Source organism: Phocoena sinus, chromosome 5, assembly GCF_008692025.1.
Source record: "Phocoena sinus isolate mPhoSin1 chromosome 5, mPhoSin1.pri, whole genome shotgun sequence".
NCBI lineage: Eukaryota > Metazoa > Chordata > Mammalia > Artiodactyla > Phocoenidae > Phocoena > Phocoena sinus.
The window spans coordinates 112493816-112510676 of record NC_045767.1 but is presented as its reverse complement, the minus strand read 5'-3'; the positions used below and the strand labels follow the sequence as shown (position 1 = coordinate 112510676).

Here is a 16861-nt window from a genome sequence, read left to right as displayed (position 1 = left end):
GAAAGTCTCTAGGTCCATCCATGTTGCTGCACATGGTATTATTTTGTTCTTATTTATTATTTTTTTTAAATTTATATATGTATATATATTTTTATTTTGTTCTTTTTTATGGCTGAGTAATATTGGTCTTTACGGACTAGAGTTTGGCCCTGACCACCTTTATGTAAGCTTAGGAGCGGTCTCTGAATAGGCTGTGTATTTTCTCACACTGTTTGCTGAATCCAGAATGTACCCCACACTCCTTAGTTCCACCCTTCCCTGAAACCTCTCCCGTTCTTCAAGCCCTGACTCAAACATTCTCCCTTATGCGAAACCTTCCTGAGCATCCCTGGCAGCTCTCTGTGAACTTCCATAGCGATTTGTAACCTTCCTTCCTGCTGTGGTAAACGGAGCACCTAGTTCTTATGGGTCACTTCTTTGACACCCCTGACAACTCTAGCATAATTCTCAATAATAAGCATTTTATCGATTTGTCCCATAATATTCTATCAACACAATAAAGGGAATTTGGGCACATTGTTCGTAAGAGCCATGGATGATCATTAATACCAAAGTCTAAGGGATAAAGGTAATATATTCATATTTGTTCGCTAGAGCTGCTGTGACAAAGTATCACAAACCAGATGGCTTAAAACAGCAGAAATTTATTCTCTCACAATTCTAGAGGTGAGGTCCCAAATCAGGGTGTCAGCAGAGCCATGCTTCCTTGGAAGGCTCTAGGGAAGGAGCCTTGCCCCATCCACCTTCTGGTGTTTCCTGGCAATCCTTGGCATTCCTTGGCTTGTAGGCGCATCTCTTCAATCTCTGTCTCCATTGATACATGATACTCTCCCGTATGTCTGCCTTCATGTGGCCATCTTCCCTCTACGTCTTTGTTTTCTTATCAGGATACCAGTCCTTGGATTAAAGGACCACCCTGCCCCACTGTGGTCTCATTTTAACTAACGATATCTGCAGTGACCTTATTCCAAATAAACACTGTCAAGTATGTCTCATTATTCTAATGTTTTGACATCTGGGGCTTGACTGACGCTGGGGAGACTGCCCTTCCTGGGGCTAACCAATTCCTAGAGATATTTAACCTGAGCACACTTTCCAAGTGCAGACTAACCAATCCAGAGCCCATTTTTCCCTCCCCGACCCCATCTTTCGGGTTCTAACACTCCAGACCAATATTCTTCTGCCTTAACTGCCTCAGAGCCAGGAACCAGGTAATCAGGAACAATCTCTATACCCCCGAGCCTGCTGAAAAAATTCACAGCAACCAGTCTTAAGCCTGCTTACCCTGCCTTGCCTGTTCCTTCACGTGGATACTGCAATAAACCCTCTTGCCCACATTTTCCTTTTGCTCATTGCCTCCTGACCTCCCCGGTGCTTCCCCATGCGGCCCTGCATGCCATGCCATGCCATGCCATGCCTCCCGTTTCTAGGGATCTGTGAGGACAAGCATCTTCGTTCCTGAGAGTTGTTTCCATGTCTGCGTGTCTTACCACACCTGATAAAAACAAATCCCTGGTACATTTAAAAATAGTCGCATTCTGAGATACTGGGGTGGAGGAGGGTTTGCAGTTTCAGCATATCATTTTGGGGGGATAAAGTTTAACCCATAAAAGGGAGGAACCTAATCCTGGTATTTTATTTACATTCCAATGTGGGGCAGTGACCCAGTGACTAGACTCATCAGGTAAGCGAGGAGCAGACTTGAGGTGCAGCGTGCCAGAGGGAGAATCCGTAGTCGCCCTCTCTTCTTAAATATCAGCAGAGGGAAAGGCACTAATTGCAGCCCCGCTGACATTACGTCATAGGGGGAGGCTTAGAAGATTCATAATAGGGAGAAAGATGGATGGATGGATTTTCTTTTCCTTTGAAAAGTGGCAAAATACATGTAAATTATCTGCTTGAAGATTTTACGGATGAGCTATTGTAATTGTTTTTAGGAATATATTTGATTCTGAGTTCTCTGCTAACCACTTTTTTTCTTTTTCTTTTCTTTCTTTTTTTCTTTTCTTAAAAGAAAGCGGCAGCCCAGAATCTCGTGTTAACGCTATCCATTTCTTGGTACACAAACTGCCGGAGAAAAATAAAGAAATGTTGGATATTCTGGTGAAACACTTAACAAAGTAAGCCTCTTTTTCTTCCGAACTTGCTTTATTTTGCTCTGGGCACCGTGCGGTGGTGTCAGATATGTAACACTTGGAGCTGGGGCTGTTTACACAATACCAGGGACCACACCTGCGAGGGCAGGCTGGACACTTGCCTTATTGTGTGTGTTTTGGACAAGAGTGATGAAATATGATGCTTTCATGAAGTCGTATAATTATTTGCTTAACGTCACTGCCAGCAACTCAGGGTTTGATTTGAAGTAAGAAAAGAGAATCTTATACATTTCCCTGCTTACAGATTCTGGAAATGTGATTATAAGCCTGTTAGCAAATTTAGCTTTGGTTTCACACCTACCTAACTCTGAGTCTGAACATGTCCTTCAAGTTTGTTTAATCCAATAATACGTAGTCATTTCATAGGATCCAGTTTATTCCTTTCACTCCCTCTTTACAAAGCAAGCAAAAACTAAGAATTCAGTGGGAAAATTAGCTCTTTCTTCATATATAAAGGACTCCTAGATCACTGTAATTGTAAAATTTTAGAGGTGGGAGGAAGCTGAGGAATGCTGTGTTTTACAACCCATATTTCACATGAAAAAGAAACTGAAGGCCAGAGGATATTATGAGTTTCCAAGGGTCCTACTGCTAGTAAAGCTGTTCATTCATTTGGCCAGAAAATATTGGTTGAATGCCTTCTTAAGGTGCTAGCTGATACAAAGATACACAGTTGAACAAGATAGACAAAGTCCCTACTTTCATGAAGTCCCTTCTTTCTAAGACGGAAAAGATAATAGACATTGAAAATAAAAATATAAAATAATTTCAGGTGATAAATGGTAAAAAGACCAAGTAGAGTGAGGGATAAAGAATATATGTTGGGTTTTGGACTATAAAGTGGGTTGTTATGGAACTTCGTTTCTGAGGATGAGACCTTTTGAGTTGAGACCCGAATTAGGTTGCAGGGCTGCTGAGAACAGTTGTCCAGGTTGTTCACTGCACAATGGTACTGGGAGAGGGATGAGTTGGGTGTTCTGATCAAGCTCTGTGTGCTTGTGAAGGTGATTCTTACAAAGGTGCCATGTGGTCTAGTAGTGCCTGGAAGCAAGGGTATAATGACCTGGGGAAAGAAGCAATGTTCTAAGTAGAAAGGAACAGTAAATGAAGGTGTTCAGAGACACAAGCTTAGCATACACATAGAATTATTAAGAAAGATGCTGTGGTTAAGCAGAGCATCAAAGAAAGGGAGGTAGGAAGGTAGGCAGGGACCCCATCACATGGGGCCTTGCCAGATGCGGTGATCTCAGTGGCAGACACTGAGGACAGTTGAGTCTGGCTCCTTGTTTTTAGGGAAATAAAGAGTTGCAAAATACTCTACATGCCACAGTTATTGCCCCTTCTTTTAACCAGAGACCTTTCTTCCCCCCCTCATCTTATTAGTGTTTCAAATCACTCCAAGCAGAACCTCATGACCGTGGCAAATTTAGGAGTGGTGTTTGGACCAACTCTGATGAGGCCACAGGAAGAAACTGTTGCTGCCATCATGGATTTGAAGTTTCAGAATATTGTCGTGGAAATTTTAATTGAAAACCATGAAAAGGTAAAAGTGCTTTTTTTTTTTTCCCCAGAAGGGAATTCCTGTTTTGGGCTCATCCCTGTGTGAGGTACAACTGTCCTCTTAGATTTTCCTTCTCTCTCTTTTTATTTAATGATTTTATTATATGATGGTGAGCCTGGTTCTGAGAAGTCCTCATGGAGCTTCTGTCTTTGGATGGAGTTCCACAAATCTGAAGCTTACCCGGTCTTCTGTTATCTCACTGGTTTAAGGAAGCAAGGTTGAATCTGGATGCAAACGAATATCGGCAGTGTCATTGTGGACTGTTTATGTTTTTTGCTGCCTTTGTTCCTATCCTTGGATTTCTCACTGAAATTCTGTTTACTGTAACACAGGGAAAACATTTTTTGTCTATCTGTATCACATTCTCCCCAGAAAAACACACCCAACTGTCCCTCTCCCTTCAATTGTGCTAACAATTTCAGGGGATTCACAGCATCCTCAAACCCGGGGTCTCCAGGTTGAGAATCTCTGGTTTAAAATGAATCTTAGGTAACATATCCTGTTGTTTGTTTCTCTGTATTCAAGGGAATACATGATTTTTCAAAATACAATAGACTCTTTCAAGAACTTTTAGATATTTTTCCCTCCTTTATTCTGTTCATATAGATCAGGACCTTGCTAATAACTTTCCTCACTTTTAAGATAGGGAATTGGAAAACGTAAAATGCTTGTTCAACAACTTTAATTGTTTATAAATTTTCTAAAATTTTGAGATTGCGTTATATGCCAAGCATGTATTAGGTGCTGGGAGGTGAAGATGAACATTACAGTCCCTGATGGAAAGCGGTTCACGATCTAGGGGGTTGAGCCCTGTTTCGGGACTTGTGTCCCACAGCACACATCCCTGTCTAACATATTATGCAATCGACTTATTTTTCTAGTTGTTACCTATTTCTTTCTTCTAGATCTTTGAGGGCAAAGATCTTTTTGCACATTTAGAATAATACCTGGTATTCCTTAGGCACTTGGTTAGTATTTATTTGGTGAAGTAATGGATTCATTGAAATTTCTGGGGGTCAGGGGAGTGGGAAAGAGACAGATAAAGAGAGGTGTAGTCTCGCACAAGTGTTGCGAGAACATTTCTTGGATTCTTGTTGCGTTTGCTGTTGTCTAGAGCAATTCTAGCTGGTGCAAATATCGATTCCCTCTGAAAAGCTAGGCTTGAAACCTGGTTAGAGATTTGCTTTATCCGGATGGTAAAAGCAGCTTGTTTTGTGAGTGTCAGACATTGGTGGGGTTTTTGGTTTTGTTTTTTGGTAGCTAGTGGTGCATTTATGCCTCCTCTTATGGCCCCGTCAAAGTGTCATTAATGTGTACGAAAGTATCCAGACAGCTTCAGGGCACAATGGCTACTATTCATTTTGAGAAAAAGGAATAATTAGACTATAAGCTTCGAGGCAATGTTTAGGAGCGCAACTATCATTAGATTAAATCCGAATTAAGAGAACTTTTATCCAATTTATTTGTGAAAATACCGGTTCTGGGTCTTGCTCTTGGATAAAAGGTTCTCCATCTAATGCCGTAGCTTCCGATTTTCTTCTCTTATTTGAAGCTGGGAAGATAAGTACACAATTTTTTTCTGCTGGGAAATAGATAGGGCTGCTTTCACCTTGTTAACCAATCTTATAGGAATTCCAAGTGGCATTGGTGAGCCAATTATAATAGTTAACAGCAGATGGAACTGGACCCACTCTCGGAGATGGAGCTTTATTGAACGAAGTAGAGGGCTTTCGGTTCTCCCTTTCGGTGGCCAGGCTAGATAGTGCTGTGAACGCACAACCAATACTGATTGCAGTCCTGAGGTTTCCTACCAAGAGGAGGTGAGATATTGACTTTCAGATTCTTCATTGAGTGTGTGAGTTTAGCTTTGGAAGCAGAGGGTTGCTTGGGGCTGGGTAGGGGCAGTTAGCTTGGATTAGTGAACATTTTTGAGAACTTAATATCCCTATTACCCCTTTATTCACCCCTTCAATTTCATCCTTGTCCACTGTCACTGTCACTCCCAGCTCATTGTTCATGCTCAAGTGGTCTTCACTTCGGAGTCCAGGCTCTGCTATGAGGAGGAGTATTTCTGCTAGCAAGGGTGATTGCGTAGAAACACCTTGTAGGGATGTCCGGCCCCAGCTGAGCCATACGTTTCCCTGACAACTGATCCACATGCACCACCCAAAGGAGCTGGTGTATTACTTGAATGTAGTGAGGGAGAGATACGGCTCCTCTTAATGTTTGAGAACAAAGAGAAAAAGAGAGAGGGAGGAAGGATAGCAAATGTTAAAAAGAATAGTCTCGTGAGGAAGGAAACAAAATTATAATGGAAAAAAAGGAGGGGAAACTAGCAATGAAATGAAACGGCCTAGGTGGTGTCTGTGAAGGAGAAGGAACTGGGGGGGGCGTAATGATAGTAGAAGGAAAATGTTTTCTTTTCCTCAGTTACTTATTTTTCTTCCCTAGGAATGCGAAAAATGTTAACTCTGACTAGGAAAGTCACTATGTCAGAAAAGGAAGCTTTCAACATATAATTAAAGCAAGAAAGCTCCAGATTAATTTTGGAGTTAGAGAAAGACCCTTGGTTAATCTGCTTTGGAGATCACATTTTATCCAAGCCTCTTTGTTGTTTTCATAAAATCCATATGTACTTTATAGGAAACTTAATCCATATGTTTTGGCTTCATTTCCACTCAGTACATTAAGATGTTGTTTTAAAAGAAGTGTTCGCGGGCCAAAAAAATTATCAAGTTCTTTCTTCCCTTGCAAACCAGAAAATTGCATTTCCCAGGTGGAAAGGGTACTGTGAAATTCCCAAGGATTTTCACATTGGGGTTGTGTGTCAGAAGTGTGTGAGTTCTGCATATGTTTTGTTCGTAAAGTATACAGTTGTCCCTCGGTATCGGGGGGCGGGGGGGGGAATTGGTTCCAGGATCCCCTGCGGATACCAAAATCCACGGATGCTCAGGTCCTTTATATAAAATAGCAGAGTATTTACATATAACCTATGCACATTCTCCCACATACTGTGTCATCTCTAGGTTACTTAAAATACCTGATACAGTGTAAATGCTATGTAAGTAGTTGCCAGCATGCAGCAAATGCAAGTTCTGCTTTTTTGGAACTTTCTGGAACCTTTTTTTCCAAATATTTTCGATCTGCTGTTGATTACATCCGCTAATGGGGAACCCACAGAGGACAGACTGTACTTGTTACGGATTAATTCAGTACATCTGTCATGAGTGCCTGCTCTGAATCAGACATGGTGTGAGATTTGGGAGAAGTGAAGACAGTCCTGTAGGGAAAAGAAGAAATGATGGAGGGTAAGCGGTCTCACAGATAAGAGAGAGAGCCGCCGAGACTCCCGAGGAGAGTTTATGTCCACCTGTGGGGAATCTGGAACGTTTCCTGAAGAGGTGATTTGAGTAGGTTTTAGAATGGAGTTTGAACAGGTGGAGGCGTTTTAAGGGGACACTTCAGGTGTGGGGCATCATGTCATCAGAGAAACAGAGCAGGTGTGTGTTCTGGGAACACGAGGCTCCTGTTGGCACAGGGGCGAGCGGTACAAGATGAGATTGGAAGGAGATCCGGGCCAGGTGTGGGGAGTTTCAGACGGCCACCTTAGGACTTTGGATCTAATTTTAGAGGTATCAGGGCCTCTCGTGGTTTTTAAGATTAAGTCTCTCGTGCTTAACCTGGCAGCAGGGTTGGCAACAGAAAGTAGAGGAATAAACGACCAGGTGAGAGGTCGCATGGCATGGTCGTGAGAGTGGTGAGTTACAGGTGGAGAGCATCAGTTTGTGAGGCGGGATAGACACAGTCCAGGCACTGCATTTGTACCTCAGAAGAAGGTGTTATAAATGATGCTGAATATTCCATCCTGGGAGAATATTGGTGTTATTAATGGAAGGAGGGGAAAAATGGGTTTGGGGCAGAAGGTGCGTTCCATTTATAACATGCAGAATTTTAGTTGTTGTCTGGATATCCAGCAAGATAAGCCCAGCAGACAGTTGGAGATGTGGGGCTCAACCTGGGGAGAGAATTTAGTGGGAGAAAGTGTACCATATGGTGTAAAGACATGAGATAGATGTGAGAAAGAATTCCTTGGTGCGTCTGTTATATACGGTGTTTATCTCATATGACCTGTGTGTGTGTGTAACGCCCATTGCGTATATATATGTAATGGTATCCTTATATGTGTACAGAATTCATATTACATATCTTATCCCTTTATGCATGAGAAAAACCGAAGGGTAAAAGATCCCGTGCTCACGGCCACACAGCTAGTGAGTGGCAACGCCTGGGTTTGCACTGAGGATTGTCCGACCCCAAAGCTTTCATTGACTCAGAGAGGAGAAGAACAATATCTTTGAGAAATAATGAGATTTTACTCTTAGTGATAAAAGAGGAGCCAGAAGAAGCCCAGGCGAGTTCAGTGTCAGGGTGGTCAAGGGGTGTTGTCAGTGATGCCAGTTGCTGTCAGGAGATGGGCAAGTATGAGGACTAGTGGAAGGCGTGTTCTCTCCAAGAGTGAGATGTCTGTTGAGAGCAACTTGTAAGGCCTTAAACGTGTGAGTGTTCAGGAATGGATGATAATAAGTCTGGATATACTTCCAGTTTTTCCCATGTGACAGAAGAACAGATGGGGGGAAAAGTCAGAGCAGCCGTGACAGGGAAAGGAAGGATGACGGAGGACGCGTACACCTGCGTTGTCCACGGCTTGCTTATTATTCTCATATTCTGATCACCTGTTAGCTCACAGCTGGGGTGGGGGCTGTCTTTAGAGGAACTTCGTTAAACAGGAGTGTAAAGAACCCTGTCGAGTTACAGGATCTGTTTAAATTGAGCCTATTCTGCTATTTTATACATTTTTAATGTCATAAAAAAATATATATTTATAATGTGACTCAGCCTTTTCTCTGCCCTGCCTCGGTCCCTCGGGGCCCTTGAAGATTCAGAAGAGCCTTTGAAAATCATAAAAAAAAAAAAAAAAAAACCATATCAGGGTGGTTCTCTTTTCATATCTGCCTTGTTTTATGTTAATGTTTAAACTGCCAATTTATATAAAGCAAGGTACATAATGTTACTCTCAACCAAATCACTTTACAAAATACATGCCATAATGTAGTTATAATCCAGGTTATATTTCTCTTGTTAAGGATTTTCATTGGATTTTCAGTGTGATAGGTTGCTTTCATGGTCACTGATTCTCTGAGGGTCAGTAGGTTATGAAGTTTTTAGGTTTTTTCCCTAGTATTAGCCTTTATGTAGTACAGTTTCTGTGGACCACAAGGTGCTAAGAGTTTGTTTACATAAAACTTTTCCGGACTTCCCTGTTGGCGCCGTGGTTGAGAGTCCGCCTGCCGATGCAGGGGATGCGGGTTCGTGCCCCGGTCCGGGAAGATCCCACGTGCCGTGGAGCGGCTGGGCCCGTGAGCCATGGCCGCTGAGCCTGCGCGTCCGGAGCCTGTGCTCCGCAACGGGAGAGGCCACAACAGTGAGAGGCCCGCATACCGCAGCAAAAAAAAAAAAACAAAAAAAACAAACAAAAAAAACTTTTCCTTGGTGAGGATTCCTGTAAGTGTGCTAAAAGAAGCGTATTCACCTTTGAAGTGAGCTCTGTGTCAGTCTGTCTCGTTTTTCCTGGTGAGAAAACGGAGGCCGTTCGGGATGGTGACGCTTTGTTGGAAAAGGCTGACCACATTCTTGTTCACGAGTTTCTTCAGTAGATTGTGCTTTATCAAAGCATCTTTGTAACATAGGTTGCAGAGTTCTTGAATAGGCTGTGTCCTGCAGTCATAGAGGAACCTAGAGACAGTGAAGGTGAGAAGGACGAATACATTTCCCCTCAGGTGTCCAGCGTAATCCCCAGAATATTAAATTACATGCACATGGACAAGGGTATCCAGTGTTGCAGTGCATCACTTTTGTTAACCTTGGGACTGACTTTCTGGCCTGCATCCTCCTGTCTTTGCCAAAAGCTAGAAGAACGTGTCTCTGCTCCCAGGTTCATGGTGGGATGGATTCCCTGTTCAGGCCCCACCTGCAGTCCACGTGTGGTCTGTTTCTGGGTACAGGGCAGCCCGTTCCTCCATTCCTGAAGCTTCAGAAACCACACCCAGCCTGGCTCTCTCCTGCGGGTTGATCTCTGTCATCCTTTAATGCTAGTGAGGCCCAAGTGAGTAGCATGCAAACCATTTTTCACTGAGCGCGAGGAACCTTCCAGTCTTAGGGCATGCTTGTCATTTAATGGGGAAAAGAATTCTTTTTAAAAAAGAATCCAGCCTGAACTGCATCTTGATTGAGCTTTGCTGGCCCTGGGTTGCTAGGCAGCAGCAGTTTTCATGCGACAGGAAAAGAAATGTCTTAAGCACCAGCAACAACAATAAAACTCCAAAGTTTCTAAAAGTTGGTGTCTGCCTGAGTCACGACCACTCAGCCTAGAGGTCAAATCCTGCAGCAAGAATATTTGACAAATTTTCAAAGATTTTTTTTTTTCTTTTCCCCTTGCAGTTTTCATAAATGTCCTCCTTGGCACAGCCATGAAAACGTACTTTACTGTTACATTTTTTTTTTTTTTCTCAACAGGGCTGTGCGTTTTCTGGTGTGTTTAGAAAGAAGCTTTAAAAGCACAGAAAGCTTGGTCTTTCTCGTTCCTTTAAGGAGAGTTGGAAAATAATAATGACATTGTCTTCTGCTCTTTTTGTGTAGCTCCGGCATGGGATGTCTCTGCTGTGTGCTGTGCTATAGCTCTGGAGATGGTAGATAATATTTTCCCATGGGACTAGAGTGGTTTGATGCAAGCAAATTCTGTAACATTTTCCTGTCCAGTAGAGACAAGGCACTGGGACTGTCTCAGGAAGATCGAAGAGCTACGGTGTAGAAAGCGGGGCGGGGAGGTTTATTCTCTGTTGTCTAAGAAAGCATACTCGGTCCAAGTGAGTGGAACTTGCTGGGAGGTGAGTTTTTGATTCAACAGAAGGCAGAACTCCATAATATTTGTAATAATGAGACTGTGTTCCTAGTAGAGATGGGTCTGAGGAGTTGGAGGAAAGCTGGCAGATGGCTGAGGTCTGGCCCACTCTGAAAGTCTCGGCCAGAGACCTTGGAGACGCAGAGCTGCAAAGACAGGTCCTCCGAGCTTGTCTCAGCGCTTGGCAATTGACACTGAATCAGTGTTGGTAGCATTCAAAATGGTGAGGAGGAAACAATTTTATGTTGTTTATATTCCCAGCAATACCCAGAGTCCTTGGAAGGGAAAATAAGAATGTAAGCGTGAGGGGTGGGCGTGGCGTGGTGTGTGTGGGTGGGCCCTAGAGAAGCAACCTTGACTTTCCTTAGGGGACAGCAGAGTGTAGGGTGCTTATGGGCTTGGCTTTTTTTTTTTTTTTTTTTTTTTAATATTAATTAATTTATTTATGGCTGTGTTGGCTCTTCGTTTCTGTGCGAGGGCTTTCTCCAGTTGCGGCAAGTGGGGGCCACTCCTCATCGCGGTGCGCGGGCCTCTCACTATCGCGGCTTCTCTTGTTGCGGAGCACAGGCTCCAGATGCGCAGGCTCAGTAATTAGGGCTCACGGGGCTGGTTGCTCCGCGGTATGTGGGATCTTCCCAGACCAGGGCTCGAACCCGTGTCCCCTGCATTGGCAGGCAGATTCGCAACCACTGCGCCACCAGAGAAGCCCTGGGCTTGGCTTTTGCATGGACAAAGCGCCCCCTTTTAACTTTTCTTTGTAAAATAAAGAAACCGGCTTTCAGAGCTGTCTCTTCCGTGTCTCTCAAGACAAAGTTGAGAACAGTAATAATCTCAGCCAGGAGAGGGATGATTATGTGCTGGTACCTAGGCTCTGCTCCTCGTGTGACATTTTATTGAAATAATCTGCTGACAGTATGACAGAATGTAGCAGAGCCAGCTCAAAAGGAGAATTCCTTGGGTTGGAATCTCAGCTCCACCAAGTTGTGTGACTTTGGTGACCCGGGCCCCCCACTTAACCTCATCATCAGATTCCTCACCTGTGAAAGAGGAAAAGCTGAAGTACCTATCCAGCAGAGACCTGTGTTGAGGATGAGGTGAGCTGTTTTACAGATGAGGAAAACGAGGCTCAGTGAATTGCTCAAGTGGCCAGGCTGGGGTTTGAACTCCGTCTGTCTGCCTCCAAAGCCTACTCCTGACATCTACACTGTAGCTGTCCGATAATGTGTATGTAAATATGCACATTTCATATGAAACAACTGTAATGACTTATTTGTGTTTTTCAAAAGACTTTGTATTTTTTAGAACCGTTTTAGATTTATAACAGAATTGAGAGGAAGGTACAGAGATTTCCAGTACCACCCCCTCCGCCCCCATGTGTGCAGAGCCTCCTCCATTTGTTACAGCCAAGGGACCCACCCTGGCACGTCATTATCACCAGAGTTTACTTAGGGTTCGCTCTTGGTGTTGTACCTTCTTGGGTTAGGCCAAATGCGTATGACACGTATTCATCACGATCATCAGTGTGTTTTCACGGTTCTGAAAATCCTGTGCTCAGTCTGTTCATCTCCTCCCACCCATGCCCTCCCCACCCGCCAGCCTGGCCACCACTGACCTTTTTTTTTTTGCGGTACGCAGGCCTCTCACTGTTGTGGCCTCAGCAGTTGCGGAGCACAGGCTCCGGACGCGCAGGCTCAGCGGCCATGGCTCACGGGCCCAGCCGCTCCGTGGCATGTGGGATCTTCCCAGACTGGGGCACGAACCCGTGTCCCCTGCATCGGCAGGCGGACTCTCAACCACTGCGCCACCAGGGAAGCCCATCCATCACTGATCTTTTTACTGTCTTTACAGTGTTGCCTTTTCCAGATGTCATATACTTGGACTCATACAGTGTGAGCCTTTTCAGATTGGCTTCTCTCACTGAGTACTGTGCATCTAAGGTTCCCCCACATCTTTTCACGGCTTGGTAACTCATTTCTTTTCAGCGCTGACTTGTTTGTATTTTGAGAGAACCAGGATGATTGTTATGTAAATGACTGTTACACCCAGTGGGTGAGGACTGGAAAGCAAACTCCTCTCACCTGGCCTTCTTCCCGCTGCTCAGGTGGCTTCCCTGTGACATACAGCCCACTTCTGAGATGCATTCTTTCTAGGCTCGGCAGGCAGGGTCAAGGCCTCTCAGCCTCACCATTGATGAAAGCTCTAGCTAAGCCCTGGTGACCCTCCTCGTCTTCATCACCATCAGCATCATTAATATAGGATAACAGGGCTTCCCTGGTGGCACAGTGGTTGAGAGTCCGCCTGCCGATGCAGGGGACACGGGTTCGTGCCCCGGTCGGGGAAGATCCCACATGCCGTGGAACGGCTGGGCCTGTGAGCCATGGCCGCTGAGCCTGCGCGTCCGGAGCCTGTGCTCCGCAACGGGAGAGACCACAACAGTGAGAGGCCTGCGTACCGCAAAATAAAAATTAAAAAAATAGGATAACAGTCTGCCTGATACTTATCGAGTGCTCATACTGTATTCTACATCATGATCTCGTTTAGTACCTGCTCAGCGACTCTATATGTCTAACGTCTCAGGTAGACGTTATCACCCTTATTTTACAATTTGGAAAATGGGGCTTAGGGTGAAATTCGTCCACAGTCACGCAGCTGGGAAATGGCGGCGCTGGGATTGGAACCCAGGGCTGTCTGGCTCAGAGGTTGGAGCTGTCAAGCCTTCCACTCTACCGCTGCTCCTTCCATTCTAGATGGCTTTCAGTGGAAGGCTTTGAGTTCAGGGTCACTGCCTAATGGGCAGGGCTGCAACATTCTGATGCTCAGGAACAGCAGACCCGGAATATATGCAGATTGAACTACATCACTAAAAACAGTATTTCGATGTCTCACATATATTTTCAGATATCTAAAATTACACCGAATAGTATCAGTGGGAAAACATAAATATGGAGTTATCAGTTCAATAATGTGTAAAGAACTGATTTTTCAAAACTATAAACCAGAGGATTGAGAATAAGGCACATGTTTTTAGCAAAACCTTTAGAATTAAAAATGATAGGTTTGTATCATATAGTGTGTGTATTGTTGAAGCCTGTACCATGATAACATAGCCATTTGCATCAGTCTAGGATACTTGCAGAGAAAAGGGGTTTTTTTCCTCCTTCTTTCTCCTGGAAAGATCTCCTGCTGCTTTGTAGACAGGGCTGGGAAAAGGGCATTTTTCTAGACCGTCCCCCCTCATCTGTAGTGTCCTGTAAGTCATTTAGTACAGATATGTCCTAGCGGACAGCCCAGCCCCCAGCAGCTTGCTGTGGAGGTCGACCCCTCCAGCACATTTGTGTGACGTTGTGCTCCTCTTACTTAGGTCTGCTGATTTAGGCCAGCTGATGCAGAAGAGCAGACACGCTGGAATCTGGGCTGAGTGAGATTCTGTCTTCTAGAGATTTGGAGTTGGGATGTGGGGAAACGCAGCCCGTTACTGTGAGGTGGCTTTTGGGCTTGGGGCTGAAGAACCCCTGGGATGAGTCCAGTACCAAGTGGAGGAAGGCAGTGCTCTGGGAAGGATCGGGAAGCTGATCCCACGAGGGATACAGAGGCGAGAAGCAGAGACTTGTTGGTTGACTCTTGATGGCCTCAAGCTCCTAATTCAGGCAAGTGTTGAGTTCCAGCTCTTTCTGCTTTCTGCTACTCCTTTTAATAAATCCCTGTTTAATTATGTCAGCTTGGTAACATTTAGGTTGCAACCGAGTCGTCTTTGGAGAGTGTGAGAAAATACACAGTGCAGGGTTCTGGCCAGTTTGATAAATTCACAGATGTTTATTCATTAGCTTTGCTTTTGGCTCGGTTTATGTTTTGGTGACTTCACGTAGCCCCTGTATGTCCTTGAGGTCAGCTGCTCCTTGCACCCAGTCCTTATGAAAACAGAGCAAGTGGGTCTGGCCGATGCAGTTTTAGGTAGAAACTGGTACTTTGAGGTCACCCAAATCTTAACTTGTTGGTCGGTTCCCATAACTATATGATTAGACCTTCTTTAACTTTCTTCCTCAGTTTTCTCCTCTTGGACCAAGGTTGAAACCGGAAATGGCTTTCTTCTCAATTCTCATATCATTTCTTTTTTGGCCAGGTAGTTGTTTTCCTAATGCTTGGTCTCCAGTATTGTACCCCCCACTGTGTTCTTATACATCTCCCGGCAGGACGGTCCTCTGGTCTGCTGTTCAGTCAGTCAGTTGACATTTTAAAGTCCACTCATGCATCCAACATCCTTTTCCTCTATAAAGAGCAGTAGTTTTGAAGCCTTACTACATTAAGACCCACTTTGAAAATTTAAAGAAAGCTTTGGGTCCTGTTCCCAGAAAGCAGTATAGTATATATACACAAAAATATATACAATTTTAGGAATTTTGGGGACTCCCAGGTCAAGAACCTAGAACCATAGGGAAACCAAGAGCTGCAGGATAATCCATGAGGAGTTAAGGTCCAGAGCACTTCTTCAGGCTTGGCTTTTCTTGCCTTTTGCTGGTGACTTATTTTCCACACTTCTGCTCAGGAATTGGGTGGGGGTCAGGTAAGGATTCATACTTTATTTATTCTTTTTAATATCTTTATTGGAGTGTAATTGCTTTACAATGTTGTGTTAGTTTCTGCTGTATAACAAAGTGAATCAGCTGTATGTATCCATATATCCCCATATCTTCTCCCTATCCCACCCCTCTAGGTGGTCACAAAGCACCGAGCTGATCTCCCTGTGCTATGCGGCTGCTTCCCACTAGCTAGCTATTTTACATTTGGTAGTGTATATATGTCAGTGCCACTCTCTCACTTCACCCCAGAGGATGCATACTTTGTTTCCTATGTTCCCCACTTGGGACCAGCCACCAAGGAAACCTTTCATGGAAGTATTGATTGCTTGGCTGGGCCGTAGACAGAAGGAGTCCCCACGGAAAGGCATTGTGCTTAAAGAGCCAAAGGCAGCCCCTTTGTATTAGTTTGAGATGTGCTGGTGTTCAGACTTCTGCCACGGGGGGCAGAGGGTGGAAATCAGCTCGGGGGCAGATTGAAGAAGGCCCCTCTGTCCAGGTCAGGTCTTCCTACAGCAGCCTCGTTATCTCATTTGAATTCTTTCGCATTTCCCTGAAGTTAAACCCGTTTTGAAACCCCACTGCTGCATTTAGTCAGTGATAATTGACCATGTGCTAGTGTCTCAGCTCCTGCATCTTTAGTATAGCAAACACTGACATCCTACCCAACTGCCAAATGGGTAAACGAAGGGTTGACGGTCTTAGCTCATGGACCCTGGGGCGTAATTGTTCTCTTTCTCCTAGACTTCCATTCATCCTCCGATTTCCACTGGAGCTAAAAGTCAGAGTGGGTACAGTGACTGCTTGATGAAGCAGGCTGCCACTGAGGGTCCTCCAAATCGAGGTCTTCCCATGAAGTCTAGTGCTTGCCTCCTTGGGTGTGTCCGGGGTCCTCAAGACCACTCCTGTGGCCTGGGATTTGCTAGAAGGACTCATGGGACTCAGCGTGTGGTTGTACTCACAGCTTAGGTTTATCACCGTGATGTAGTGAGGACATACCAAGGAGAAGATGACGACACAGCTGGGGTCTGGAGGAATCACTGGAATTTTCCTTATGCTCTCACCTCCTCAGAGGGGTCACACACAGCGGACTCTTCCCCCAGCACAGAAAATGCAGCCACAAGCGTATAACGTGTCTGTTCAGGGAAGCGCCTTAGAGACTCAGTGCCTGTCGGGAGATAGTCATATCGGCATCCTTTGCTGAGCGGGTACCGAAATCCAGACTCCCAGAAGGAAAGCCAGTGTCCCGCATCACACCAGCGCGTGCACATTTATGTGGAGACGGTTGAGGCACAGTGGGCCCTCCTAAGCATTTGGGGAATGTTTCATTTCAGTTTAGAGAACTGTTGATCAGCCAAGTTCCCAGACGTCAACCAGGGACCAGCTTTGCAAGCAGGGTTTTCTAAGGATGGCCTTCCTAGGCCTGCCCCGTTTCCTCTTTTCTGTACACCGGGCATCTTTTACCTGCCACGGTGAGGAGCTTGAAGTGCAGCGGTGAGGGTGAGTTCCTATTTCTCCTGCAAGGATGTTCTCTGTCATTGGGATTCAGAGCCCTTCCTCTTTTGCTTTGGAAGCACCTTCCTTATTCAAGCAGGGAAGTGCCCATTGTCAG

At 44.8% G+C, this 16861-nt stretch overlaps 1 protein-coding gene across 5 annotated transcripts in view; it reads left to right on the top strand.

Moving 5' to 3' along the window:
- Positions 1-16861, top strand: part of ARHGAP10 (Rho GTPase activating protein 10) — a 331140-nt gene that overhangs the window by 233978 nt on the left and 80301 nt on the right. For all 5 annotated transcript variants that reach the window (XR_004350045.1, XM_032632923.1, XM_032632924.1 and 2 more), the window contains 2 exons: positions 2015-2120; positions 3540-3699. Coding sequence is in view for 4 of the 5 variants with exons in the window: in XM_032632923.1 (XP_032488814.1) it covers positions 2015-2120; positions 3540-3699 (266 nt within the window). In the remaining variant the exon portion in view is untranslated. The remainder of the gene's footprint in view (positions 1-2014; positions 2121-3539; positions 3700-16861) is intronic.